Source organism: Equus quagga, chromosome 4 (assembly GCF_021613505.1).
Source record: "Equus quagga isolate Etosha38 chromosome 4, UCLA_HA_Equagga_1.0, whole genome shotgun sequence".
NCBI classification, from domain to species: Eukaryota; Metazoa; Chordata; class Mammalia; order Perissodactyla; family Equidae; genus Equus; species Equus quagga.
This window is the reverse complement of record NC_060270.1, coordinates 102,961,926-102,988,816: the sequence shown is the minus strand read 5'-3', so window position 1 is coordinate 102,988,816 and position 26,891 is coordinate 102,961,926. Positions and strand designations below refer to the sequence as shown.

The 26,891-nt window shown below is 36.5% G+C and overlaps 1 protein-coding gene across 2 annotated transcripts in view; it reads left to right on the top strand.

The window, feature by feature from the left end:
- IFIH1 (interferon induced with helicase C domain 1) overlaps positions 1–21,076 on the top strand; it is a 52,070-nt gene extending 30,994 nt beyond the window's left edge. Inside the window, exons 6-16 of one of the 2 annotated variants that reach the window (XM_046658987.1) lie at positions 6,103–6,313; positions 7,185–7,402; positions 8,561–8,677; positions 10,681–10,804; positions 11,342–11,608; positions 11,989–12,248; positions 14,621–14,770; positions 16,251–16,412; positions 19,599–19,789; positions 20,376–20,440; positions 20,571–21,076. In XM_046658987.1, coding sequence (XP_046514943.1) covers positions 6,103–6,313; positions 7,185–7,402; positions 8,561–8,677; positions 10,681–10,804; positions 11,342–11,608; positions 11,989–12,248; positions 14,621–14,770; positions 16,251–16,412; positions 19,599–19,789; positions 20,376–20,440; positions 20,571–20,653 — 1,848 coding nt within the window. In that variant the 3' untranslated portion in view covers positions 20,654–21,076. Of the gene's footprint in view, positions 1–6,102; positions 6,314–7,184; positions 7,403–8,560; positions 8,678–10,680; positions 10,805–11,341; positions 11,609–11,988; positions 12,249–14,620; positions 14,771–16,250; positions 16,413–19,598; positions 19,790–20,375; positions 20,470–20,570 lie in introns of both variants that reach the window. The other variant, XM_046658986.1, reaches the window with a different exon arrangement.
- Positions 21,077–26,891: the final 5,815 nt, after the last annotated feature.

The following is a 26,891-nucleotide window of genomic DNA, read 5'->3' as shown; positions in this document are numbered from 1 at the left end:
CCTAAGCAGACATTCTTGATACCATTTGAATATTCTGGTATATCCTCAAACTCAGCCTCATCATCTACTCACCCAGAAGGCTCTCCGCTGTTTCTCTCTCTCTCTTTATCACTCCTCCAAAGCAAGTAGCCTCAAAACCTAGGAGTTATTTTTTATTCATCTGCTTCCTTTACTTCCCTATCAGGTCACAGCATCATAGTATATTACAGTTGAAAGAAGCCCTTAAGATCCAGCTTTCCTCCACTGCGGAGTGGTTCTGTCACCTCTGCTAAGTAACTTCTAATATCAAGGAGGTCTCCCTTCTAACAAGACAGCTCGATCCATTCTTTGAACAACTGACACTGTTAGAAAGCCCTTCACGTATTTTCCAAAATCTGTTTCTCTGGAAACCACACTCATTGGTTAGAGTTCTTTCCTCTGTGATGGTACAGAATAAGTCTTAATTCTCTTGCTTTATGATAGCCCTTCACACAGAGAAGGCAGCATCATGTGGCACCTAAGATATTTTTCTTCTTGTCCTATGGGATAAATATTCCGAGTTCCTTTAACTCTTCTTCATATAACGTGGTTTCCAGACTTTCCATCATCCTGAGTACTCCTACATTTCCAGACATTTATCCAGAACCCTCTTAAAACACAGTGTCCAGAGTTGGACAAGATACTACAGATATAGTCTTATCAGTGCAGTGTAGGAGAAAGGAGATGTGACGCTTAGCCTATGACTGGGTTTGCCTTTGTCACCAGTGTTGGTAGTTGGCACCCACAGACTCACGTGGAGCTTGCCATGAGCTAAAAAGCTTCAGGTTCTTTTCATTTGAAAATCTGTTAAACTAGAACTTTCTTGAGTGATTTTTGTGGAGTTAAATTTTGAGCGTAAATATAAATACTTATGTTTCTTTCTTCATGTTGATTGATCATTTCAGGTCTCATGTTTTTATGAGTCTAATGCATCTTCCTTTCTATGATAACTCCTTCTCCTCTTGATGCTATATTCTAGTCACAAATCTTTCATCCCATTGCATCTAGATGAATCTATTAGTCCACATTTATAGCCATGTTTAAATGTTAAATTATCCTCATTAATTATTCATATTCTTTGCATTATTGCATAGACATTTCAAGACATGACTCTAATTCCTGACCTGCTTTCCTGTTATTTTCCCCTAAGAATTACTAGAAATCCCTCCACTAGTTCTTCATCTATGTCATATTTGTTTACTTTATTATCCCATTTCTTTGAATGTTAAGGTAATTTCAGCTTTCATTCTTTTTGATTGAGTTAAGAATCTCTGGCTCCGTAAGTCTACACAACCTGCATTCTGTGTTTAGCCCCATAACAAGGTATTATAACCTTTGATCTAGAAAAGAGAAATCCTATTCCCTAACACCATTTACTTTCATCTCCCTTCCTCCATCGTTTCCAAAGTTATTGCCTTCAAATGCAAGGAGAAATGAAAACACCACCTGTGTTCCCAGACTTTCTATTTCCTATCTAGGGCTTCAACATCACGAGAGATGAATCCCAGGTTCCTTCAGATGCTGTAATGCAGCCCCATATGATTCAGCAGAAGTGGGTACAGTTGGGTTTGATTAGTCTTGGCAGGCACTCTGTCACATCTCAGGAAAAGATTCCAAGAGGACCACACACCTCCCAATTAGCCATGTCACACTTGCATCTGGCTTTCTCTGTGTCCTTCACTAGGGAGTCAGCACCACCCAGAGTGAGTATCAGGGTTTCCTACACTTGCTACCTCCTGTGACAACTTCTTTTCATTCTGTAGATCAGAAGTGCTGCTTCTTTGGAAGATCTTGACTCACCCTTTATGGGCAGAACCTCAGGTTGCTATGTCACTCCACGGTATAGAGATTCTTAAATCATTCAGCAACCTGAGGGTATTTAAAGACAAATCCAATGCAGATCCTGTCCTCAAGGATCTTCAGTCTAGGAAATGAAAGATGTGTATTAATAATATAATAATTAATATTGTATTACATTTTACAGTATACTATTAATTCTTTTTATTGGATCCCATTAAATCCACACAGCTACTCCATGAGGTAACCGTAACTATCCCCTTTTTACCCATCAGAAAACTGAGACTCTGGCCTGTCAGGGATCATCTAGCCGATAAGCAGCAGAGCTGAGGCTTGAACCCTTTTCCTCTGAAGTTAACTGATTGTCTCTTGTTCCCAGACTCTACTGCTAGAAAAAAAGGACAGGTGAAGTAGCAGGGAAGTTTTCTGAGTACTGGCAGTATGTTAACCTCTATTTCACTTAATTTTCACAACAGCTCTGTCATAAATTAACATTATCCCCATTTTATTAATGTGGAAATTGAGATGATTGGGATCATTAAGTAACTTGTCCAAAGTCACACAATAAGCAAGTGGTTGGAGTAGTTGTTTTCAGAGCTGACTTTCCTCTGGATCGTACCCTCTCTTTCCACTAAATTTAATTTCTTTTCTCTTTCTCAAAATCTTTCTTCCTGAGTTCTTTCTCAGATTATTTCCTGTATCTTTTTTATTATTATTCAATTTGTTTAAACTAAAACAAACAGAAAACGGTTCACTCATTTCTCCCACCTCCCACCCCCCAGCTCTGGCAACCTCCAATTTCTTCTCTGTTATCTATGACTTAGTTTTTTAAAATTTAAAAAAAGTTAGATTTCACATATAAAAGAGATCACACAGTATTTGTCTTTCTCTGTCTGACTTATTTCACTTAGCATAATGCCCTTGAGGCCCATCCATGTTGTCACAAATGGCAAGATTTCATTCTTTTTTATAGCTGAATAATATTCTATTGTTAGAATATTATTTCTGACAATTCTTTATCCATTCCTCTATTGATGGACACTTAGGTTGTTTCCATATTCTTAGTTATTGTAAATAATACTGCAGTGAACATGGGAGTGCATGTATCTTTTTGAATCGGTGTTTTTGTTTTGTTTGAATACATACCCACAAGTGGAATTGCTAGATCATATGGTAGATCTATTTTTAATTTCTCAAGGAACTGCCTTACTGTTTTCCATGTGGCTATACCAGTTTACATTCCCACCAACAGTGCACAAGTGTTCTCTTTTCTCCACATCCTCACCAACACTTGTTATTTATAGTCTTTTTGATAATAGCTATTCTAACAGATGTGAGGTGATATCTCATTGTGGTTTTGATTTGAATTTCCCTGATGACAAATGATATAGAACACCTTTTCATGTACCTGTTGGCTACCTGTATGTCTTCTTTAGAAAAATATCTACTCAGATCTTCTTCCCGTTTTTTAATCAGACTGCTTGTTTTTTTGTTATTGAGGTGTATGAGTTCTTTATATATTTTGGATATTAGCCCCTTATCAGATATATGATTTGCAAATATTTTCTTCCATTCAGTGGATTTTTTCATTTTCTTGATGGTTTTCTTGCTGTGCAGAAGCTTTTTAGTTTGATATAGCCCTACTTGTTTGTTTTTGCTTTTGTTGCTTGTGCTTTTGGTGTCAGATTCAAAAAATCGTTGCCAAGACCTTTGTCAAAGAGCTTACTACCTATGTTTTCTCCTGTGAGTTTTATGATGTAAGATCTTACATTCAAGTCTTCAATCCATTTTGAGTTAGCTTTTTTGTATGTTGTAAGATAGTGGCCCAGTTTCATTCTTTTTCATGTGGCTGTCCAGTTTTCCCCAAATGATTTATTAAAGAGACTATCCTCTCCTCATTGTATATTCTTAGCTCTTTTGTCATAAATTAATTGAATATATATGCATGGGTTTAATTCTGGGCTGTCTATTGTGTTCCATTGATCTTTGTGTCTGTTTTTATACCAATACCATACTCTTTTAACTTCTATAGCTTTGTAATATAGTTTGAAATCAGGAATCTTGACGCCTCCAGCTTTGTTCCTCTTTCTCAAGATGGCTTTGGTTATTTCGGGTCTTTTATGGTCCCATACAAATTTTAGGATTTTTGTTCTATTTCTGTGAAAAATGCCTATGTAAGTGGAATGAAAAGAACAATTCTAGACAAATGAATCAGAAACCACTTTGTGGCAGAGAGACAAGAGCTGTGGTTCTCAAATTGTAAAGACTTAACTTCACATGGGAAGCTTCATAACAGTGCACGTTTCAAGGCTTTGTCCCCAGAGAATGTGCCCAGATTCGGTAGTTCTTGAGTGAGGCGAAGGAGTATGCGTTTTCCAAATCTCTCAAGTGATCTCATGGCAGGTAGACTGGAGACTTCACTTTGGAAAAAAAGAGCACTAACAAAGTTTCTCTCCTTATTTTTTCCACCCTGTGTTATTTTCTTTCACTTACCAAACTTGGTTATTCATTTTAACTCCACTTTGCTTCCTTGGACTTCTTGAATTCCATTTTACAACCCCCCTGCCCCACCCCCCATTCATTCTTAGATGACTTCACTATTTCTGCTAAATAATAAAACAAAGCAATGTTCTTCATACACCGTTCTCCTCATTCACAGGGATCAGTCAACCTTCATTTTACACATAAGTGGGGCTCACCTCAAGTAAACTGATGAATAACACATGCCCTGCAGACCAGTGGAAAGGTAACCACTGATCACATTATCAGGGAATTACATTATGAGGAATATAATGCATATTCTTTGATACTTGCTCTTGAAACTCTTCCTGCCAACTCTCTGTTTGCCAACACTGTACACCCCTGGGCTTTCATTGCATGAATTCTTCTAGGATATGACCTTCAAGATGGCCTGCTTATTCCTTTCCCCTAATCAGGAGGTATTGTGAATAACTGGTAGCGTGTAGCATTGAGATGTCAAGTCAGCCAACTTCAGCAGACACTATGACATACAGAGACTCAGCTACAAAGGACTCTTTTTCTTTCGTTTATTTTTGCTACCATGTGACAAAACCGTTTTAAAGAGGTTCAGCTATTACTGAAACTGGTAATTTCTAAGCTTAAATTGGGGCAAATGGCAAGAGTACAGGGTAATGCAATCATTGGGCACTATGAAAGCAAGACTGAAGAAGTTAATAGTACCCCTCAGACAGAGGACCAGGTGCAGGATTGACTTTCTCAAGGTTGTAGTCAGAAAGAGTGAGGCCATCTTCCAGTTGCTTGCCTGCAAAGATGAGCATTTGCTGGCTAAGGAGGATGCCTTTTTCATCCTGGATCTTGGCCTTCACATTCTCCATGGTATCACTGGGTTCCACCTCTAGGGTGATGATCTTTCAGGTCAGAGTCCTCACAAAGATTTGCATTTTGAACTGTTGGCGAATGTGAAGATACTAAGAATTGCCCATCAGGTCAAGGCACCTCAACACCAACACACTGTCACTTGACAGTGCTAGTTGCCTCTGAAAGCCTTTCCACTGCTTTTGCCAAACCGGTTAGCTGTTTTGTTCTTTCTCAGCCACCAAAGCTATTCCAGTAGTCCACTCCTTCACCTCACAGCCATTCTCCTAAGCAGTCCCCTGCTTCCTCACTTTTGGTTCTCTGCTCCCTCCCCTTCTTTAGGCATGTTGCCTCTAGCTCTATCCCAAAACAAACAACAAGCATAAATCAACTCTGCAACACAGTTCACAAGGGTCCTATGAACTGTTATACAAAATTTCAAATACTCTATTTGATGTTCACAGCCATTTATAGCCCAGCCCTGCTCTACAAATTCAAAATTTATTTCTTATCCAGCCTTGGTTTCAATTTATCTCTTTGCAGTTTACAAGATTAAAAATCCTTCTAAACCCTTCTCTTGAGCAGTCAGTTGTTTTTTCCTCTTTGCCGTCACTTTGTATGTTTCTATGAGAGAATTACTACGTTGCGTTATAATAATTTGTTTTGTTTTGTTCAGTCTTGGTCTATGTGCTCAGGTAGACTGAGTTCCTGAAAGTTGTTGACCATATCTTAAACATCTTTGTGTCCCAGACACGATGTCTACACCTAATAGGCATTCAATAAACGCTTATTGACAGATGAATGAATGGAATGATGGATAGACTGTTATGCCTTATTAACTGATAATGTAGATACCTCTGATAATGCTTGACACATAGTAGACCTTTGATCAATATTCCTTTTGCTTTGACCATGCTCTCTTTCTTTTTTTTAATTTTGCTGTTTTTAAAGGTACCGTTAGTTGAACAACTCTTCCGCAAAGAGTTCAATCCGTTTTTGAAGAAATGGTATCGTATTACTAGATTAAGTGGTGATACTCAATTGAAAATATCATTTCCAGAAGTTGTCAAATCCCATGATGTTATTATCAGTACAGCTCAAATCCTTGAAAACTCTCTTTTAAACTCAGAAAAAGGAGAAGATGCTGGTGTCGTGTTGTCAGGTTGGTTGAAGTGTTTATATTTGCAAAAAGAAGAATTAGTAATAATATTAATAATTGTTAAGAGGCTGTATTAGTTAAGTAATTTTTAAAATGTCAATAAAAAAAGATTAGCTTTGGTTTAGATTGTCTTTCATTGCTTCAATTTTCATTTAAATCCTTCTACTTCCTTGGAGAAAGAAACAGACAAAAAATTTAATAAGTTTTTAATTAGATCACTTTATTTTGTGTAAGAATAGCATTATTAAATCAAGCACTCACTGGGCTTTGCATTTACTTCTTATTTGTAGGTACTGACAAGTTCTTTTTATATGCTAATGGATCCTGTTAGATCTGCCTTCTTCTCCATAGACTAAAAATACAGTCCTTTCTATTTGGTGGGGGGTGGGAAGAGAAGGAAGGAGAGAGTAAGGGAAAGAAGTATAAATAATAATAATAATTAAATGCAATGATAAAACAAAGCAAAATTATCCCTCTGTAAATAGTGTGGTTTTCATTTGATATAATAAAAATTAAAGTTTACTAACTTAAATATTTTATTGAAGAACAAAAGTATAATCCTGAGAGTTTTGGCAATAAGCCAGGGTTTGAATTCCATCCCATAACACTTTTTAGATCTATAAACTTTCCGAAACTCATCTATTAAATGGAGATAATATCTAACAGGGATAGTTTTGTGATTGATATACATGAATTTCTGTATGTACAGGTGACTAACATCGTTACATTTCCCTCTTAAAAAGTGGAAGAGTGCTGTGCCAGTATTCTGCCCAAGAAAGAACCTCCCCATAGAGCTTAACTGACTAGGTTAAAGGTGCTTTTTTTACTGACCTTGCTGATATGGACAAATGAGCCATCTGAATTTTCTTTTAAGACTTTTCCCTCATCATCATTGATGAATGCCATCACACCAACAAAGAAGCAGTCTATAATAACATCATGAGGCGTTATTTGAAACAGAAGTTGAAAAACAATCGACTCAAGAAAGAAAACAAACCAGTGATTCCCCTACCTCAAATACTGGGACTAACAGCTTCACCTGGTGTTGGAGGAGCCACCAAGCAAGCCAAAGCTGAAGAACACATTTTAAAAGTAAGTCATTAACCTTATGTATAACCAAAACAACCAAAGCTAAAACAAATGCCAGTGCTATTTGGGCTTTTTCAGTAAGATTGGGTCCAATTGCCATGGAGTACATGAAAGGATATTCAGAGATCATCAGTGAAATGAAATCTCTTTGCTTTAGTTAAAATAATATACTCAATCTTCTACGGAACAGTAATATGCCTTAATAAATAACTGTGCCACAGAACAATATCACGAAATTTATAGAGAACAAATATAATTAATGAAAAATGGGACAAATGAAATATCTTCTTTAAAAATATTTACCCCTATTGTTAAACTTGATCTATGTGACATGGAAATATGTGTAAACTATGAAAGTTTCTAATTTTTGTACTTACTCCATGAGTTTCAAAATTGCATCTGTGCGTCTTTTTTGTTCCGTGTGATTCTCATATGCTGGGTAATTCAAATTAAATGGGAAAATGGAGATATGAGGATCTTTACTTAAAGATGTATTACTTGTCAACTGCCCCCAAATGATAACACCACATAAAGTACTGTTGTTGGTCCCTAGTGTTAAATGAATTCAGAGTAACCCAAGAAGTGTGTTGGCACCAAGGCAATTGCATTCATATTTTAAGGCCCTTTCTTTAAGTCAAATTCAGTAAAAATCATGCAGAGTAGACAAAGATTTTGGTTCCAAGATACAATTTATTACTGGGATTAAGGACTAACTCCACTCTAGATCCAGGCACGTGAACTTCAGCTGCTCCTAGCTTTGCATTGTCCTCCTTATGTGTAGGAGAGGGTGGCAATCTGATCCAGGGATGTCAGGTGACCCTTAAAATGCCTCATGTAATATGGTCATCTCAACCATTCTCTGCTGATCTCTGCAATTTGCTGTACTCTTTCCATGTCAGCTTTTCCAGCTGGAAAATGGAATTTAGGAAATGAAAATAAATACATTTCTTTTCTGGAAGTATCCACCAATTTTATTTAGAAGCTCCTTTTTACTCTATCAGGATAAATGTTATTGGTTACTCAGATCCACAGTAAAGCAATACTAAAATGTTATATTTAGCAAGTCCCGGTACTTATTTCTTACATGAAAAAGAATTCTACATTGAATCAATTGAAAGGGAAAAGTAATTATTTGAAAATTGAGAATTGTCTCTTTTCCAGATATGTGCCAATCTTGATGCCTCTATCATTAAAACTGTGAAAGAAAATATTGATCAACTCAAAGATCAAATAAAGGAGCCATGCAAAAAGTTTGCTATCGCAGATGACACGAGAGACGTATGTGCTTAAAATTTTATATTTAGTTGATTGGTGATACCATACTCAACTGAAAGATGCAAAGATTGTTTTATACCGACCATCTAAACAATATTATTTTAAATTTTTAGCAAAGAAGTTACAGTTTTATTTTTTTTAATTGATATTAGGCAGCAGAGCACTACTGTGAATTCTCTCTTTCATCCTGCTTTTAGTCTTCTGGTTTATATGAAGAGTAGCTCAGTAATTGGTTGACTGCATAGGAGCCTTGGAGGGTAAGGGTGGGGAGTGTTGTACAGCTAAGCTAGGGGTGTTACCATAGATTGTTTTATCCTTCTTTTACTTTCTTGGTGAATTCCAGGATTGATTTTCTGACATTCCACAGAGCCATTTTGTTGTTACCAGATTACAGTTGTCAATGATAATGGGAATCCTACCTGATTTGCATATTTACTTTCTTAGGAAATTACTGACATGGTAAAGACATGAAATATTTACTTTAATGGTGCTTTTGCAAGGAATATTTTTTCCTCCTAAGGTGTGCATTTCTTTTTGGTGAGGAAGATTGGCCCTGAGCTGACATCCATTGCCAATCTTCCTCTTTTTTTTTCTCTCTCCAAAGCCCCAGTACATAGTTGTATATCCTAGTTGTAAGCCATTCTGGTTCTTCTATGTGGGATGCCGCCACAGCATGGCTTGATGAGTGGATGAGCAGTGTGTAGGTCCACGAGCAGTGTGTAAGTCCACGCCCAGGATCTGAACCGACGAACCTCAGGTCACCAAAGCAGAGAGAGCGAACTCAACCACTCGGCTGTGGGGCTGGCCCCTGCAAGGAATATGTTAACTACAGTCTATAAAAACTGCAACTGAGAGTTACTTTGAACATTATTACCAGTACATTATGTTGATACTTTTGTTCATAAAATTTTAAGAGCATGATAAATTTTAGCTGTATGTACTTGATAATAAGTGTGATCATTGAAAATCTACCTCAAAAAGATGCTAGGATTAAATGATATTAAATATGTGTAATGAGTAATAGTTGTGTTTGAAATGTGGTAGGCACTAAACCAATGTTAGTGGCCAACTTCCATAGATCTTTCCTGAAATTTTGAAAAAAGTAATGTCCATTTCAGCTGAACTAGCACGTTTGAATATGCTTTATTTTCCTTCACTTTGTGTTACTTGTTCAGGTTTACTTGACAAGTTTAAATGCATGTTTCTGCTGATACTCATTAAAAAAACCAAACACAACAGTCTCAGATATCTTTTAAAAAGAATCTGCCATCCTACTTTTTAACTTATTTAACTTTTGGTATGCTTTTAATAAGTATAACACATATACAGAAGAGTACAAATTTGTAAGTATACAGATTGCTGAATTTTCATAAACTGAACACGCCTATGTAACCAAAATCCACATCAACAGACAGAACATTTCCAGCACTCCAGAGCCCCTCCTTCCCCCTTCCAGTGACCATCCCCCAAAGACAGACACTATCCTGACTTCTAACATCGAAGCTGGGTTTTGACTGATTTTGAACTTTGGATGAATGAAATCATGTAGTATGCACTCTTCTGTTTCTGACTTTTTTCAAAACTCTAACGCTTAACTTTTATTTTGGTAGAAATCATACTGAAACCATTCTTCAAAGAGGAATATTTCTTAGATTATATTGCAAGCTTTCTAAATAATTGTGGCATTACTTTAATATTTTTTTTAAAAGTGACTATTAACATTCCAGGTTTATATCATTCATTAATTTTACTTTTGTAAAATTTTTAAATTGGAAATTTCAGAAGGGGTTCACAGTGTTTGTGTGAATGTGGTTTGAGAGTAGAGGTATAAAAGAAATTAATAAAAAAATAAATGTACAAAGAGATGATCAGAGATTAACTGGCTACTTTGTCTAGACAAAGATTCTAAGTCAAATTTTTTATAACGTGGAAATTATTTTCACAAAGATAATGTGATTCCGTTAACAATATAAACATGTGAGAATAAGTGTATAATTTATTTTTAGGATCCATTTAAAGACAAACTTGTGGAAATAATGACAAGGATTCAAACTTTTTGCCAAATGAATCCAATGCCAGATTTTGGAACTCAACCCTATGAACAATGGGCCATTAAAATGGAAAAAAAAGGTAACTTGAGTTTTGACCTAACAGTTTATTCCATGTTTGTGCCAAGATTTCAGATGACTATATCACATATTGCCAAGCAAACTGAAAGTCAATTTAACATCAAATGGGATTGCTCTTTTCTGAGTAGGAAAAGGATAAATGTTCTAATTCCTTTTCTAAGGAAAGAAGCATCAGTTCATCCATTTTCTCTCTATTTCCAGTATTTCACTTATTGTGTATTTAAAATATTAAGATAAATATTAACAGTTCTATCACCAATCACAGACTCAACTAATATGTTTTTCATGCCATTCCTCTGAGTCAGCATGGATCAGGTATGTGTTCTTGCTGATGCAGAACTCAAGCAGCAAATCTAGGAGTCAGAAAACTTGCCCCCTTTTAGAGCCCATGAAACATTTTGCGTGTTAACTTGCCCATCTCAAAAACAAGATAAAGCCTGTTCTGGGGTCAGTATCATAAACATGTTCAAGTCCACAGCATAATTTTAGGGAGTGTGTTTGATCGTTATCTCACTATACATAATATATTCTTTCATAGCTGCAAAAGAAGGAAATCGCAAAGACCGTGTTTGTGCAGAACATTTGAGAAAGTACAATGAAGCCCTACAAATTAATGACACAATCCGAATGATTGATGCATATAACCACCTTGAAACTTTCTATAATGATGAGAAAGAAAAGAAGTTTGCAGTCCTAGAAGATGATAGTGATGAGAGTGGTGACAATGGTGATGAAGATGAGGTTGATGAAAAGAAACATTTGGAACTGGAAGAGACAGATAGTTTTCTCATGACTTTATTTTTTGGTAAGAATCTATGTAACATTTACTGAATGGTCTCATCCATTTATCTCTTTGACATAAACCTGCTACTTCTCAAAAGCTCTTCAAAAGGCCCTCTTAATCATTCATTTTGAAAGAAGAAATGCCACTCATATTGGGGGCATTTCTAATTGATATGATCAGATTAGCCATGAGTTGCATGATCACAATCAATCAGTTGGTCATCTGGTTTTATTGTCAAGATGACAGCAATAAATTTATTTATTAAACTAGTCTGTTAACTAGGTATAACACAAGACTAACTGTAGTTGAGCCACATCCTAGTCCACCGTTATATAAAATCTTCCAGTGTGATTATTATTCACATGAGTATTTTACTAATTTAAGCTAATTATTTCTTAAAGACAACAAAAAAAAGTTGAAAAAGTTGGCTGAAAACCCAGAATGTGAAAATGAAAAGCTGACCAAATTAAGAAACACCATAATGGAACATTATACAAGGACTGAGGAATCGGCACGAGGAATAATTTTCACAAAAACACGACAGAGTGCGTATGCCCTCTCCCAGTGGATTACTGAAAATGAAAAGTTCGCAGAAGTAGGAGTCAAAGCCCATCATCTGATTGGAGCTGGACACAGCAGTGAGTTCAAGCCAATGACACAGGTATAAACATCCTTCTGGATTTCTTTTCTTATGCGGTTATTGCTCTTCCCAAATTAGTTGCAGTCTTTTGTTCATCAATTCTCTCACCACCCAACAAATAATTTTACATAATGAAACACTTGTTCTTGAAATAAAATGTGAGTTTTATAGCAATCTAATCTGTGGTATTTGACAGGCTATGCGTTGTCCTAGTAGTCATTTTTTTCACATACTTGGAGGAGCTTTCCATATTGAGTTTCCTTTGTGAAAATGATTGAAATTTAAACTTAGTGACAAAATGGAAAATGGCTACAATATAATATCAAGTGGAAAAATCATATCTCCACAAAAATGTGTGCATAATAATTAGAACTAAGTAAATTTGTTTGCATAGGATGAGATCTGTGAGGGAACTTGGAAAAATTAAGACATTTGATGTGTTAGAGATTTGAGACTATAAAAGAGATTTTCTTTTCCTTTTTAAGAATTTTGTTTTGTTTTGTTTTCATTTCATTATACTACTTATCATGTGCACAGTCAAAAACACTTGGGAGAGAAAAAAGGCGCTTGGAGACATTACAAGCATGGATGAAACAATGATGGCTTGTTAAAGTAAACTGTTCTTCTGAAGTCCCATTGATCCTGAGTCTTGCTGGACAAAGGGACACTTCAATTCTGTTATGGTCATCATCTCTCCATCCAATGGAGCAAATTAAATTTGTTTTAATGTTGGCTGAAAAGAAATAGTTCTTGAAATTGTCCACTATAACTCTCGATATATTCTCTACGTGTACTCATGTTAAAGTTGCCTCTAAGATTTATGCCAGAAAATGCATTGTTTTCCTTGGCTGAGGAGTTTACTTCCTCCTTTGTGATGAGCGCTAGTTTACTTAACATGTTTCCTTTTTTGCCCTAGTTTCCGGGAAGCTCATGTGCAAAACTGAAGTTCAATCTCGCAGCCTCTCTGTTAATCCTTACAAGAAATAACATCTGTACTCTTTCGTTTTTGGTCTTGTTTTTAAGTTTCTATTACATTAGCTTTAGTGGTATGACTTTGATTTTATGTGGCCTCAGCTCCTCTTTGAAAAGAGGCGAGGTCAAATGGAAAATGTGTTTTCAAGCTACTTTTTGCTCCTTATCCGTTTCAGACTTGGGGCTTGCATGGCAAAATATAGAACCCCCCCCCCCCCACCTTTCTTACTCCCCACATCCTCACTTTGTAAACTGAGTTGTACTTACTCATTGGGAAAAGAATTAGACATCTACTTGATGTGATTTGAGAGTCTGACACTGTGTCTGAAATTCTCTTTATTAAAGTTACTCCTTTGAATTAAGGCACAGACGTCTGCTAAAATCCATTACATGTAAGTTTTTGTCAGTGGATGTGAGTGCAACAGGGAGAAATTCTCAGAGAAGACTGTAGAGGGGGCCTTCTGCAAGATTGTCCAGCATTTAGGAGTCAAATAAAGACACGTCTGAGAAGAAAGGGAAGGAGATAGGAGAACACACTGTCATTTGGACATGTTTATTTTTGTTTAATATATGGGGGCAAAAGGTAGTCTGAATGTGCACCAAAGGCCAACTGTACCAACAGCTTTGGTGAGAGTGGCTATGAAAATAAAACTACACTTGCCATATCAGGTTAGGTTTATGATCACCCATTCCTCCTATGCCAGGGCTAGAGTGCATATTTAAATTTCTTACCTATATTAACTTTAAAAATTCAGATTTTTAAAATTTAAATATAGTTGATTTAATAACTTATTCTCATTTTTATTTATATCATGCCTTTGAATAGATAACATATTTACCTCTTTCAAAATTAGTAAGGTACAGGGCACACCGCTGTCCTCCAGTCTTCTAGCATCCTTCCCTGGAAGCAGCCAGTGTTTTCAGTTGCTCACATGTCCTTTCAGGAAGGTTCCATACGTTTCTTGCTTGAATGACTCTGTTGACTCAAAACTCAACAATCTTTAAAAATGTCACTGCATCTTATTCTCTGAATGTTAAAGATTCTGAAATTAATGTAGTGAAAAGCAAAACCCATTTTAGTTTCTCATCACCTTATCCTCTTCTCAACTAAAAGCTTCTCCTCCTTTTTTCCTCCCAAGTCACCCATCAATTTATTTCCTTGGCATAAATGATGGTCTTCCCACCTCCAGACTGGAGGATGGAAATATTTTTGTTATTGTGTGGTAATCCCAGATTGGAAGTCAAATGTTGTCTCACCATCATGTCTTTGTTCAATGCCAAAAACAGATGGCAGCAAATCCGTGTATGAGCTAATCCTTTGATTTACACTGACCAGTTGTAATTTATTATTTCTTCTCCTAATTAGAAGATTTTCATGTGTTTAGCATCACAAAATTTAATTTATTAAAATGTTTCTACAGAATGAACAAAAAGAAGTCATTAGTAAATTTCGCACAGGAAAAATAAATCTGCTTATCGCTACCACAGTGGCAGAAGAAGGTCTGGATATTAAAGAATGTAATATCGTTATCCGTTACGGTCTCGTCACTAACGAAATAGCCATGGTCCAGGTACATTCAAATACCTCTAAGAGGTTAATTCTTTATTTTGTGTTCTTATTTTAATTGTTTTCTTTTAGTAAAACAGCGCTCACAGTTTTAAAAATATATGTTTTCCAACTAAAAGAGAAAGTATTTTGCAAGGTATACAAATATAAAATCATTATGTTGCACACCTGAAACTTATATGATGTCATATGTCACTGAAACTTATATGATGTCATATGTCAGTTATAATTCAATAAAAATCAAAAGGGAAATCTTGAAGAGCTGCATGCTGCTGCCTTTTATATTGTTTAATTCATATGACAACCAGATACCTGTTGTATTTTTAAGCAAAAATTCTTCTTTGATTGTTATTTATGTGTCCTAAGATTTTTAGGAACATGACACTGGCCCCATCCACAAGAATCAAAATTAGCCCCCTTATTCCTAGGATTTCTGTGAGCCCGCAGAACCAGGAATCTGAAGTACAGTGTCCCACAAATGTCTGACAAAGTGACATACCAAACCTTAGAAAGACTGCTGTTTCTGCCCTTATTCTTCCCACTTTTCTGTATATTTGAAATTTTTCATAATAAAATGTTGGAGGGAGCAGGCGTATACATGCAAAAAGAGAAAAAAATAGCACAGTGTCTCAGTTTTCATTCAATTTCACTTTATCTCTTATCCACACTATGTTAACAATAGATTGTTACCTTTTGTTGAGTAGGTACAGGAGTTGTGCTGATTAATAGAAATAATAGTCTTCCTATGAAATGAACTAAAGGCTTTTTCTTCAATACTTTAAATTTCATCCTCAAATAGAAGGCAAGTCCTAGAAGACTAAGATAACCAGATAGTCACCAAATTAGGAAGTAATTGTATTTCAGGAGTTGATTTGTTAGTCAGCGGTTTATTACTCAGAATGCATTTTTCATGAGGATAATATAATAGGTAATAGTTAGGTTCCTGGACCAGACCGCAAAATCTTCTGTTACTCAAAACATGATTAAATATCACTGTATAAAGAAGACTATAGAAACTTATCACCATGTTGAGCATGTTTTCACGGGAAAACGTGCTCAGAATCCAATGTAGGATGCCAGGAACAGAGCTGCACACTCCACAGCCCTGGTGTCAAGGTCAGAGATGCCCCTTCCTCTCATTCATCCCTCCTACCAGGCGAGGGGAGGGGGGCTGCCCAGTCCAAGTCGCTGATTATTGTTCTTAGGGTTTGAGAGAGAGGTCCTGGGGAACAAAAAGGCTAGACAGGATGGTGTTGCATTATTGAAGCTTTTGAGGGCTTGTGTGGGGATCTAACCATCATCACTCTAGAACATTTCTTCTTCATGAAAGTGCATTTTGAGTTTCAAATAGCCAACTTGCAAAGAATGTATAATAACTAACTTTACTGAAAATAGAGAGATCGTTTGAAGGCTAGGATGCTGAGCAATGAATATCATTCCAGGACAAAAATGTGAGAGTTCACTTGATTTCTCTTTGTTCTCAGGCCCGTGGTCGAGCCAGAGCTGATGAAAGCACCTATGTCCTGGTTGCCCACAGCGGATCAGGAGTTGTTGAACGTGAGACAGTTAATGCTTTCCGAGAGAAAATGATGTATAAAGCTATAGACCATGTTCAAAATATGAAACCAGAAGAGTATGCTCATAAGGTATTGTTTTTGGCCCTCTCTAAATTTAGTTTTCACTTTAAAATGTCTGCATGTGGTTGCCATTAATATCTTTGTGGTTAAGTCTTGAGACAGAAATTGTGCTGAATTATAAGTTCCAGTCTGATGAGCTGTGCTTAGTCCAGATTCACATACAAAGCATCAAGATCCACGGTAGGCAGAAATTGTCAGGAAGCCATTCCAGTGGGACCAACCATAAACTTTGGTAATATAAAATTAGGCTGCCCTCAATCCAGAAAGACTAGTGCAACTCCCTCATTTAACCCAACCTGGTTATTTTGGTTTGGTCCAATCTGTTTGTACAAGTACAATTTTTTCATTCCAGAAATATTTACAAAATGCCTACTGTGTGCCAGGTAATGTTCTAGAAACAAAGAACATGGTGGCAGAAATAGACCCCTGGCATATGAAGCTTATATTCTAGTGTGTACATGGTGAGATTTGAGGAAGAGACACAATAAACAGAAATAAAGCAAGAAATACATTATGTAGAGATAAGTGCTGGGGATTAGACTACAATGACATGAAATGAGTCACTGCATGGGTACTTTAGATTGGGTGGTTGCGAAGGGTCTCTTAGAGTGAGTGACACTGAGGCTAACTCTGAATAATAAGAAAATACATAATATGTCCTCGAGCTGCATCTCAACTTACTAACATAGAGTCATTTGAGTTGTGAGAGAAATACAGTGAGGGAAGTGTATTTCTACAATATTTCAGGAAATCCCCCATACCACTGAATTCAAGACTGTAACTACTATAATAGCAAACAATCCATTTAGAAGAAAATTCACACCCTTGCATATGGGTGTGAATGTTAGTTTCTTAACATTGGATTTGGCTCTACCCTAAATAGAGTTTCACGAAAGGGATGCTTTCAAATTGGTGTGCATTGCTATAACCAACTCCAAGGTTTCCTGGCCAGGTTTCTACACAAATTTATATTTTAAAACCCCTTTAAATATAAGGCAAACCAAACATTTTATAGTGTCAAATCAAACATTTGTGGCCATGTAATACCACTGGAAAGTTATTGCCTTACATTTAATGTCCTAAATGAATGAATCACATGGAAGTTTTCAAAGGTTGATGTTTCAAAACCAGTCGTTTTGGGTAAACTCTAGAATAACCTTTGGAGTTTATGAGTCTAATTTTTCCAGACAATCTTTAGAACAAGATACCATCCCTTTGGGGATCCCACAATGGACTACCTTTGTAGGTCTCCTTTGGCTAAGAGACCTACCCTCGTAAAACTACTACAGGTAGACAAACTCAGAGTAGGGACAACAATAATGTGTGGTATGTGCCACCACTACTCTGTTCCAAGCCCTCATCAGACATTGCTACCAGGTCACAGCGCTCATTTTGTCTGATCTGAGAATCCTTCTCAACACAATGTTCAGAAGAACTGCTAAGAAATGGTGAGAGTTGACACAGAGAGTGAGGTCTATTTTCTATGTCATATACAGGGTTTATACATAACTAAAAGCTTCTAAAATCAAATCAGACTTGTAGGAGCAAGTTGAAGATTGTTAAAATTTTCCCTGGCATTGCCCCAACAAGTTTTGCCACATTAGTTACATTTCATTTGGACTTTGATTGATTATAGCTGTGCCTTCCATATTTTTATTATGATTTCTTTTCTTTTTTTGTTCCTCCAGTTAGTTTAGATTCTTTACTATTTTAGAGCTATTCTTTTAGTTTTTGGTGTCCTAGTCACATATCCATACACTGACCTTGATTTATTTTTATTTTTTCTGTCGCACTCACAGGTGTTTCTTAATTGCCCACGTGTATGTGATCCTATGCCAAATCATCTTTTAATCAGCTCATAGAACCATAAATATCTTTCAAGAACAACCTAAATAAACTTTAAGGGAAGAGACTACTTCAATTTATTATGTTGTTGTAATTTAAATAGGAAATTATTCTTGGTACTTGTCTGATTAAACTGTGATATGGCCCACAGATTTGCTTGCCAGATTTTGTTCTTTTCTGTGCTAAATATGGTTGCCTCCAGTCAAGGCCTAAAGTATAGAGGCAAGAGCCAAAGAGATGGGCCACTCAGCTTTGTTCTTCTGCACCGATAATTTACTTTTACTGAAAACTTCCCTTCAGTCTTAAGGAAAACAATGGCTTCCTCTATAATTTAATATAAATTTGTCATTGATGAGAGGTTCAGTTTGGAGGTAAATTATTTAAGAATCAGGTTTTTCTACTGTGATGTTATGTAGGTGTGAGAACGGGCCAGTCCCTCTCTCAAGTTTTATATCTCTCATAAACCACATTGTTTCTGTTATGAAATAAGCTGGGCCACTAGCCACAGAACCTGGAATATAGTGGCTTAAGGGCTTATTCTCTCACATAAAGCATGTGGGCAATCTAGATCCACTTGATAGCTCAGTGATGTCATGAAGAAGCCAGGATTCTTCCCTCTCTCTCTCTTCTCTGCCCTTTTAGTATTTGGCTTCCATTCTCAAGGACAAAGATAGCTTTTAAAATTTCACCTGCCACATGCTCATTCTAGGCAGTAAGGAGGAAGAAGGTGGAAAAGGCAAAAAGTGCACATGCCAGCTATCTGATACTTAAGCAGACTTTCTGGAAATCTCACTCAACATCTCCTTAAGTCTCAATGGCCACTGGCTTGGAAATGTTTCCCCTGGATGGGAAACTAGTAGTTTCTGCCACAAATGGGTAAAGCAGAGATTGACTAAGATAGCGGAATGTCTAGAAATTAACAACACATGAGGAAAGATGAAAGAAACTGGGGGGCTTGTCACATATAAGAGAAAACTATAGGTAAAGTAATAACAATGTTTGGTTCTTTAGAGATTCCTTGGGGAAGAAAGTTTAGACTTATTTTATGAGACAGAATTAAAACTAATGGGGGGGTTAGAGGGAGAGATTTTTTGGTTGAATATTGCAAAAAACTTTCTAACAATACAACTTTTGTAAAATGGAATGGGCAGTTTTTCTGAACACTTGAGGCTCCTACATTTCCATGATTACAGGAGATTATCTACTAAATTCTTTGAGGGGCCATCACCTCATTATTTTATTTCTAGACCATGGACCAAGTGTCTGTTTTCAGAACTAAGATCTCTGAATTCCAGGAGACTTACTTCAGTGAAACTATGAAAAAAAATTGAATATTTTTTCTCAATGCAGATTTGGGAATTACAGATGCAAAGTATAATGGAAAAGAAAATGAAAACCAAGAGGAGTATCGCAAAGCATTACAAGGATAACCCATCATTAATAAATTTCCTATGCAAAAACTGCAGTATGCTGGCTTGCACTGGAGAAGATATCTACGTAATTGAGAACATGCACCATGTCAATATGACACCAGAATTCAAGTAAGTCCGGGAAGACTCAATTTTAAGTTTCTTTATAAGGGGTGAGGCAGGTTGTATCGTAAATGTTCTTCCAAAGTAGTACAAATGAGATTCATTATTTTTCAGAACCTCCCCTCTTTTAGTCCCTAAATATTGTCCCTATTTCAAACAATTTTTCAAATATGCTGTGTTATATTACTGTAATCACTCCAGTTTTAAGATTAGAGTTTGCATGGTAATGTATTTTTCTCGCCTTTTACTTGTGCACTGGGGCAAGGAGGGAGAGGTGTAAGACCCAAAGTCATTTTGATCCAAGGCACATCAAATTACTCATATTTCTTCTCAACTTTTTAAGCAATTAAGTCTGGTTAAAATAATCCAGAGACTTGGAAGAAGCCACAAAAGGCAACATACGCCTTCAGAGGTGTATGTAGAAATGGGGCATTTGCCTGATGATCTGGGGAGACAGGAAGAAGAGAAAGAATGCAGTATGGGATAATGCCAGCATGGGGTCCAAAAACTTCAGGCCCAACAACACATACCCATAGCCTTCATATTGGTCCTTTGTGAATTCTCGGGGATGTTTCTTACTCCTTGATAATTTTAGGGAACTCTACATTGTGAGAGAAAACAAAGCACTGAAAAAGAAGTTTGCAGACTATCAAACAAATGGTGAGATTATCTGCCAAAATTGTGGCCAAGTGAGTAAACGACTATGGGCTTAATTTTACTTTGTGCCAAAACGAATTCTTAATCGCATGCGTATTTAATTTTTCTTTTCACTTTCTCTTTTGTTTTCCAGGCTTGGGGAACGATGATGGTGCACAAAGGCTTGGATTTGCCTTGTCTCAAAATAAAGAATTTTGTAGTGGTTTTCAAAAGTAATTCACCAAAGAAACAATACAAAAAGTGGGTAGAATTACCTATCACATTTCCCAGTCTTGACTATTCAGAATATTGTGTGTTTAGTGATGAGGATTGACATTTGGTTCAAGATTCCTTCAAAATATTACCAACTGAACATTAATATGATTTTGATTAATGTTTTTATTATACTACAGAACTGCCGTGAGAATTAATAAAGTCATTTCTTTACTCTGTGTTTAACTATAAAGAGGAAGACAGTATATTATGCTTTCAATTATCTGTTTTGGTTGTGGGCGGGGGTAAAGGAAATCTAGCAATAATACTCGTTACTGTGGAGCACTATAGTACTGTGGGAAGAATACTGGAGTATAAATGAGGATCCAGGGTACCAATTTCAGTCCTGTCACTAATTTTCAGAATAAAGTTAAGCAAGTCCATTCATCTTTCTGAACCAGTCTCCTTATTGGTTAAATGGTTTTAGTGTTATTTACTTTTGTTTTTATTAGTTTTCTATTTCTGCATAAAAAGTAGCCACAAACTTAGTGGCTTAAAACAACACCTATTTATTATTGCACATGTTCTGTAGGTCAGAAGTCCAGGCAGGGTCCTCTGCTCAGGGTCTCAGAAGGTGACATCAAGGTGTCAGCCTGATGATGTTCTCATCTGGACGCACTGGGGGAAGAGTCACTTCCGAGCTCTTTCAAGTTGTTGGCAGAATTTGCTTCCTTACAGCTGTATGACTGGGATTCCTGTCTTGCTAGCTGCTCGCTGGGGATCACTCTGAGCCCCCGTTGGGGCCTGCCCTCACCATGTGGGCTGCTTACGGGCCCTTACAGCACCACTATTTGCTTCTTCAAAGCATGCAGGAGAGTTTCTGTCTCAAGTCTGCTAAGATGAAGTCTTAACTGTAATCACAGCAGTGACTATCCCATCATATTCGTAGGTGCTGCCCACACTCAAGGTCAGGGGATTTTTCAGGGCATACACAGTGATGGGCAGAAATCCCGGGGGCTACCTTAGAATTCTGCCTCCCACACCACTTGCCCAGTTTTTGTGATTAAGTGATATATGTATACATATGAAAGCACACTTAAAAATTTGAAGCAAAATTAAAAGGAAACATAGCTTCGAATCTTTTTTTGATAAGACCTAAGCCAAGAGGAATATTAACCAATCAGAGCTCTTGGGAGTGCAAGAGGACAAAGAAGATTGTGGTTTTCTTCTTCTTTTTTATTTTGTTTGAGGAAGATTAGCCCTGAGCTAACATCTGCCGCCAATCCTCTTCTTTTTGCTGAGGAAGACTGGCCTTGAGCTGACATCTGTGCCCATCTTCCACTACTTTATATGTGGGACACCTGCCACAGGATGGCTCGATGAGCGGTGTGTAGGTCCACACCCAGGATCTGAACTGGCGAATCCCGGGCTCCCAAAGCAGAACATGCGAACTTAACCGCTGTGCCACCAGGCTGCCCTATGGTTTTCTTAAAATACTTTTAAAACTCCAGCTGACTCCATTTAAAGTATTGCTATCTTCTAGAACATTTTGGAAACTATGCAAGAAACTAAATGCATAAAATAGCTAAATGTACTACTGTAACATATGCAGACTGTTTTTGAGGTGTCAACAAATATCAGGTTTTTTCATCGATGTTTTCCAGTAATTTTTTTCAATAAAGTGTTATTTCTACTTCAAAGTTTTAAAATATGTGTTTCAAATAGTATAAAACTTAATATGTGATGGTACCTGAAAACTCAAACTATGGTGCATGTATTTCATTTCAAAACAATTGTCATAATTGTAGCACTTCGATTTATTGTTACCGAACAGTTAATACTTGTAACATTTTAGGGTCATGTACAACATATGCTCCTGACACAGAGACATCAGTCTGGAGTTAGGATGCTTGAGTTTCAGTCCCCACAAAACTGCAATTAGTTGAGTGACTGAGCAACCTCCTCTCACAGGGCCTGTGTTTCCTCTCCTGGAAAATGAGAGACTAGATTAAGTGACACCAAAGGTCCCTTACAGCTCTAGCATTCTCATAGTCCATGCTTCTGGCTCCCTGTCTGCTTTCATTTTAAGACCTCGTTTAATGACTTGTGGTAATACCAGCTGTGTGCTAATTATCTGCTAAATACATTCCACATTTGAAGGGAGCTCATAATTGCTTAAGGGCATTGCAGGGGTCTCACAGAACAGGTACAATGGCCAGAGTCGTGTCTCAAGGCAGGTTTGAAGGGTCTGAAAGTATCAGGAAATCTTAAAATACAAGCATTTCCAAGTCAACAGACCACTGGACAACCTGTGGATAAGAAATGTAAAGGTTTTATACCAGAAATCAGAGATCCTTTCAGGCCATATGAAATTAAAATACAGTAATTTACAGTTTATACAAATATCTTGAATGTAAGGCATTGAGGCAACATAAAAATAGATAAGGAATGGTTTTCCAAAGGATGATTAGTGCTTGTCGCAAGAGATTGTTGAAATTGAAAAATACTGTAAGAGAGGGGAATATTTTTCTTTCTGCAATTCAGTAGTCCCTACATTGGAGTGTTATGCCTTAGGGAAAAGAAAGTTGTTTTCAATTCAGTTGAACACAAAGCCAAAGAGAATATGAATTATCCATTATTAAGTTGGGTTATTGTCATCGTTGCTTTGAAGATGTGAGAGACTCGAGCACACTTGCAAGCTGACGTGCAAGAACGGCAGAGAGTGGGACAATGTTAGCAGTGCTCAACCCCTGAGGAAACTGTTCATTGGCTACTCTGATATTTTCTACCAAATGTTCTTATTACAGTCTTTCCTGGTCACCCTGATCCTGTCTCAAATGTGTGCCTTTGCGCACGGTTAGAAACCCTTCTTTGCCACGTCTTCAGCAAACATCCTTTAAGTTCTTCAAAGACAAAAACAAATGTCACTTCCCAGCATCTAGCACAGTTCATGTTTTCAGAGTAGAACGGAGAGAACACACAGCGAAAGTAACATTTACTCATCCTGAGCGTAATAAAGTGCCCGTTTTAAAAATCTGGTAAACAATTACATGAGTCATAGCAATAAAGAAAAGACAGGAAAATTACTTTATTTCCTTCTAAGAGTTATGAAGTTAATTTGAAATGACAACAAGCTTCTGTCTTCTTTGGCTTATGAATGTCTCCTTAATTAGTCAAACTAGATATACAATTTTATCCTTATTTTTATGGAGAGAGCATGGAGTGAGGCAAACTTGGGTTTGGATCCTCATTAGCTTTGTGACTTGGGCAAGTCACTCAATCTCTGCGACTCTAGGGAATTAATACCAACCTTGAGGGACTGCAAGAGCGTGTGTATATTGTATGGAACATATCTAACAATCGGCATAGTACGAATTAACGGATAGAGTATAGTAGCAGGGGTAGTTATAGTAGTGACAGCTATAGCTATAGCATAATGATAGTAAGTTTTAGGCCTATGTTTAATAATAAGTAGGATACAAGTAGGATTGGAGCCCCATACATCCAATATTTAGCCTAGAGTGCTTATTTCAAGAAGGGAGTAGTAGCTGTAATGAAACATGATTTCTATGAGCATGTTACTCAGTGTAGCTGGGGGAAGATTTAGTGTCCAGGTATTTTATAAATGCAACAGAAAGATAAGTATCAATATCAATATCAATGTCAACATTTATTTATTAAGTGGTTATAGGACTTTACGTCGATTATGTCAAATAAAATTTTAATTAGATTCTGTCTTCATCTTCAAGAATCTACTATAATATTGTTGTGACCTGATCAGCAATTGCATAAAAAAGAGGGAGAGCGAGGTTGGGTGGTAGCATGTCAACAGTAATTTTTGTCCAGCGTAAATGACGGTTGTCTTTTATTTCTTTCTACATCCCTAAACTTTTTTCTTAGGTCATAGATTATAAAACATGAAATATATATGGAATGCATTGCAGATAGTCTTGATAATTTTTAGATATTTTCCACACAGAGTATAACCAAGTCCCTCTTTCTGTGAAATTAATCATCTCTAAGCATCCCTAAGCGTCTCATTTGAAGACGAAATGTGAACGCTGGTGAGCCCTATCAGTTCATAGTTTTTAAATCCAAATTAAAGGCCAGATCCTAGGGGGCCATGGGAAGAGGAACAGACTGTTTATGGGAAGTAATATTTAGCCATGCTGTTGTTACAATACATTTGTGCCACGATTTTAAGTTAAATATATTTGATGAAGTTCATTAATTTTTTACATACTAATTTTTAAAATGGGCATTATATTAACACATGAAAAACATTTTAAATTTTAATTCAGTTACATATAGAAAATAAGAGTGAGCCAAAGATGAGCATTTTTCCAATTTAAATATCTCCTTCAAACCCTGTCTTTTGTTGTTTTTATAAGCTTATGTGTTTTATTACATACATATAGGATGAATGGACTGCTGGGTGGTTAGTTCTTTCACTGTGAATCCCTTAACAGGACATGGAAAGGATTATAATTCATCAAGCTGTAAGGATTTGTATAATACTACATTGACCAGAAAAACTGATTTAGTGTTACCTTGGACAGGGTTGCTCACCTGAGATTAGTATCAATTTAGTACCACATCAAGGTTTCAACTACTAAACTTACTTTTTTCCTTAGCCTTCGACCCAGGTTTATATATTCATGACTTGACTTTGTACATTTCATGCTAAATAACTTGTTGAGTTCAAATACATTGCAACTTAATATAATTTTCAAAAATTTATCTCATTTAACAAATGAATCCCAAATCTTTCTCTAAAACATTGATTTATCTTCTGTTTAATTAGACTGAACAGTTTTTTCATTGCAAGCCACTAACCTCATGGGGAAAGACCAATTAAGTTTCCATAAATTTTGTAATAAACAACTTAGTCCAGCGTTTTATTTTTATCATTCATTTATTTTGAGATAAAATGTAAAACTCAAATAACTGCAAGAAACAAACAAAAAGTTTAAGTGCATGTAAAATGTTATGTTCTATGCAGGAGTGGCAAAAGAAGAGAAAATGAAGATTAAAAGGGAATAAATAGAAACAAAATGAGATAGAAGCAAAGAGGATAAAAAATACTCACACTAAAACACATAGACAAAGAAATGAGAAGGGAAGAAGGAAAAATAAATTTAACTGAAGGATATACATACATCTAATAAATGACCAATTATTTCTTTATTCATCAAGTATCTTTAAGTTCTACTATTTGTAAGGTACTATATTTTAGGCACAGAGAATAGTGAGTAAAATAAGGATCTTGTCCACAAGATCTTTTACCCAATAGTGAGGATAGTTTACTCAATAGTGAGTAAAATAAGGATCTTGTTTTTAGGATTTGCCTATACAGATTAGCCATATTCATAAATATCAATAGTATATGGAAGATAGTGATCAATGCTGTAAGAGAGGGGAAGGTGAGATTACTGCCAACAGGGATGGAAGATAGAAGATTGCATTGGATTGTGGAGGTTCCAGGAGATTTCTCAAAGCCCTTTTTGGGGTTATCCGATTTTGGGGCTAGAGGTGTTGAGGATGGATAGTGTGGAGATAAGAAAAAGGGAGAACATATGACAACCCATAAAAGAGAATTTTATTATTAAATATTATTATGATAACCTCCCATTAGAAAAGGAAAAGTCATTCTAACTATGTTTAGAATAAAATGTTTTTTGGTTTAAAGTGTATAATCAGTTTAAGCTAATTTTGTAGATAACATAACATTGATTTAAAAAATATTACTAAACTTTATTTACCTAAGAAATTATAAAGTAGTTAAAGTAGTATTAATAAGATTCAATGCCTCTGTAAGGTCTGAGAGGGAAATAAACTAATGAAAGAAGATGCCAGCTTCTGATGTAACAATCATGGGGAAAGGTCAGGACTTCTCTGAATGGAGCTGGAGGTGGGAGGAAGACTGTGAGATACCTGATCACATCCATCCTGTTCAAAAGGTGTCTTGAGACCCAATCCTATTTTTCGTGCATTTTCGCAGACAAAGGCCTCAGCAACTGGTCCAACAGTCATCTGCTGGCCCAGATAAGGTCATTACTTCACAACCATCCTGAGGAAAAGAATGCCCAGACAATCATAGTTTTCTTTGGAACCAGAGTAGCAGATGGGCAGATGGGTAGTTGGTGCCGTGTACATCATTGTTCACAACAACATCCAACGATTAAGACAGTTAAGAACATCTTTTTAAAAATGTGCTTTATAATGAGTGCTCAATTTGAACTCTGTGGTTGAGTTAAGGAAA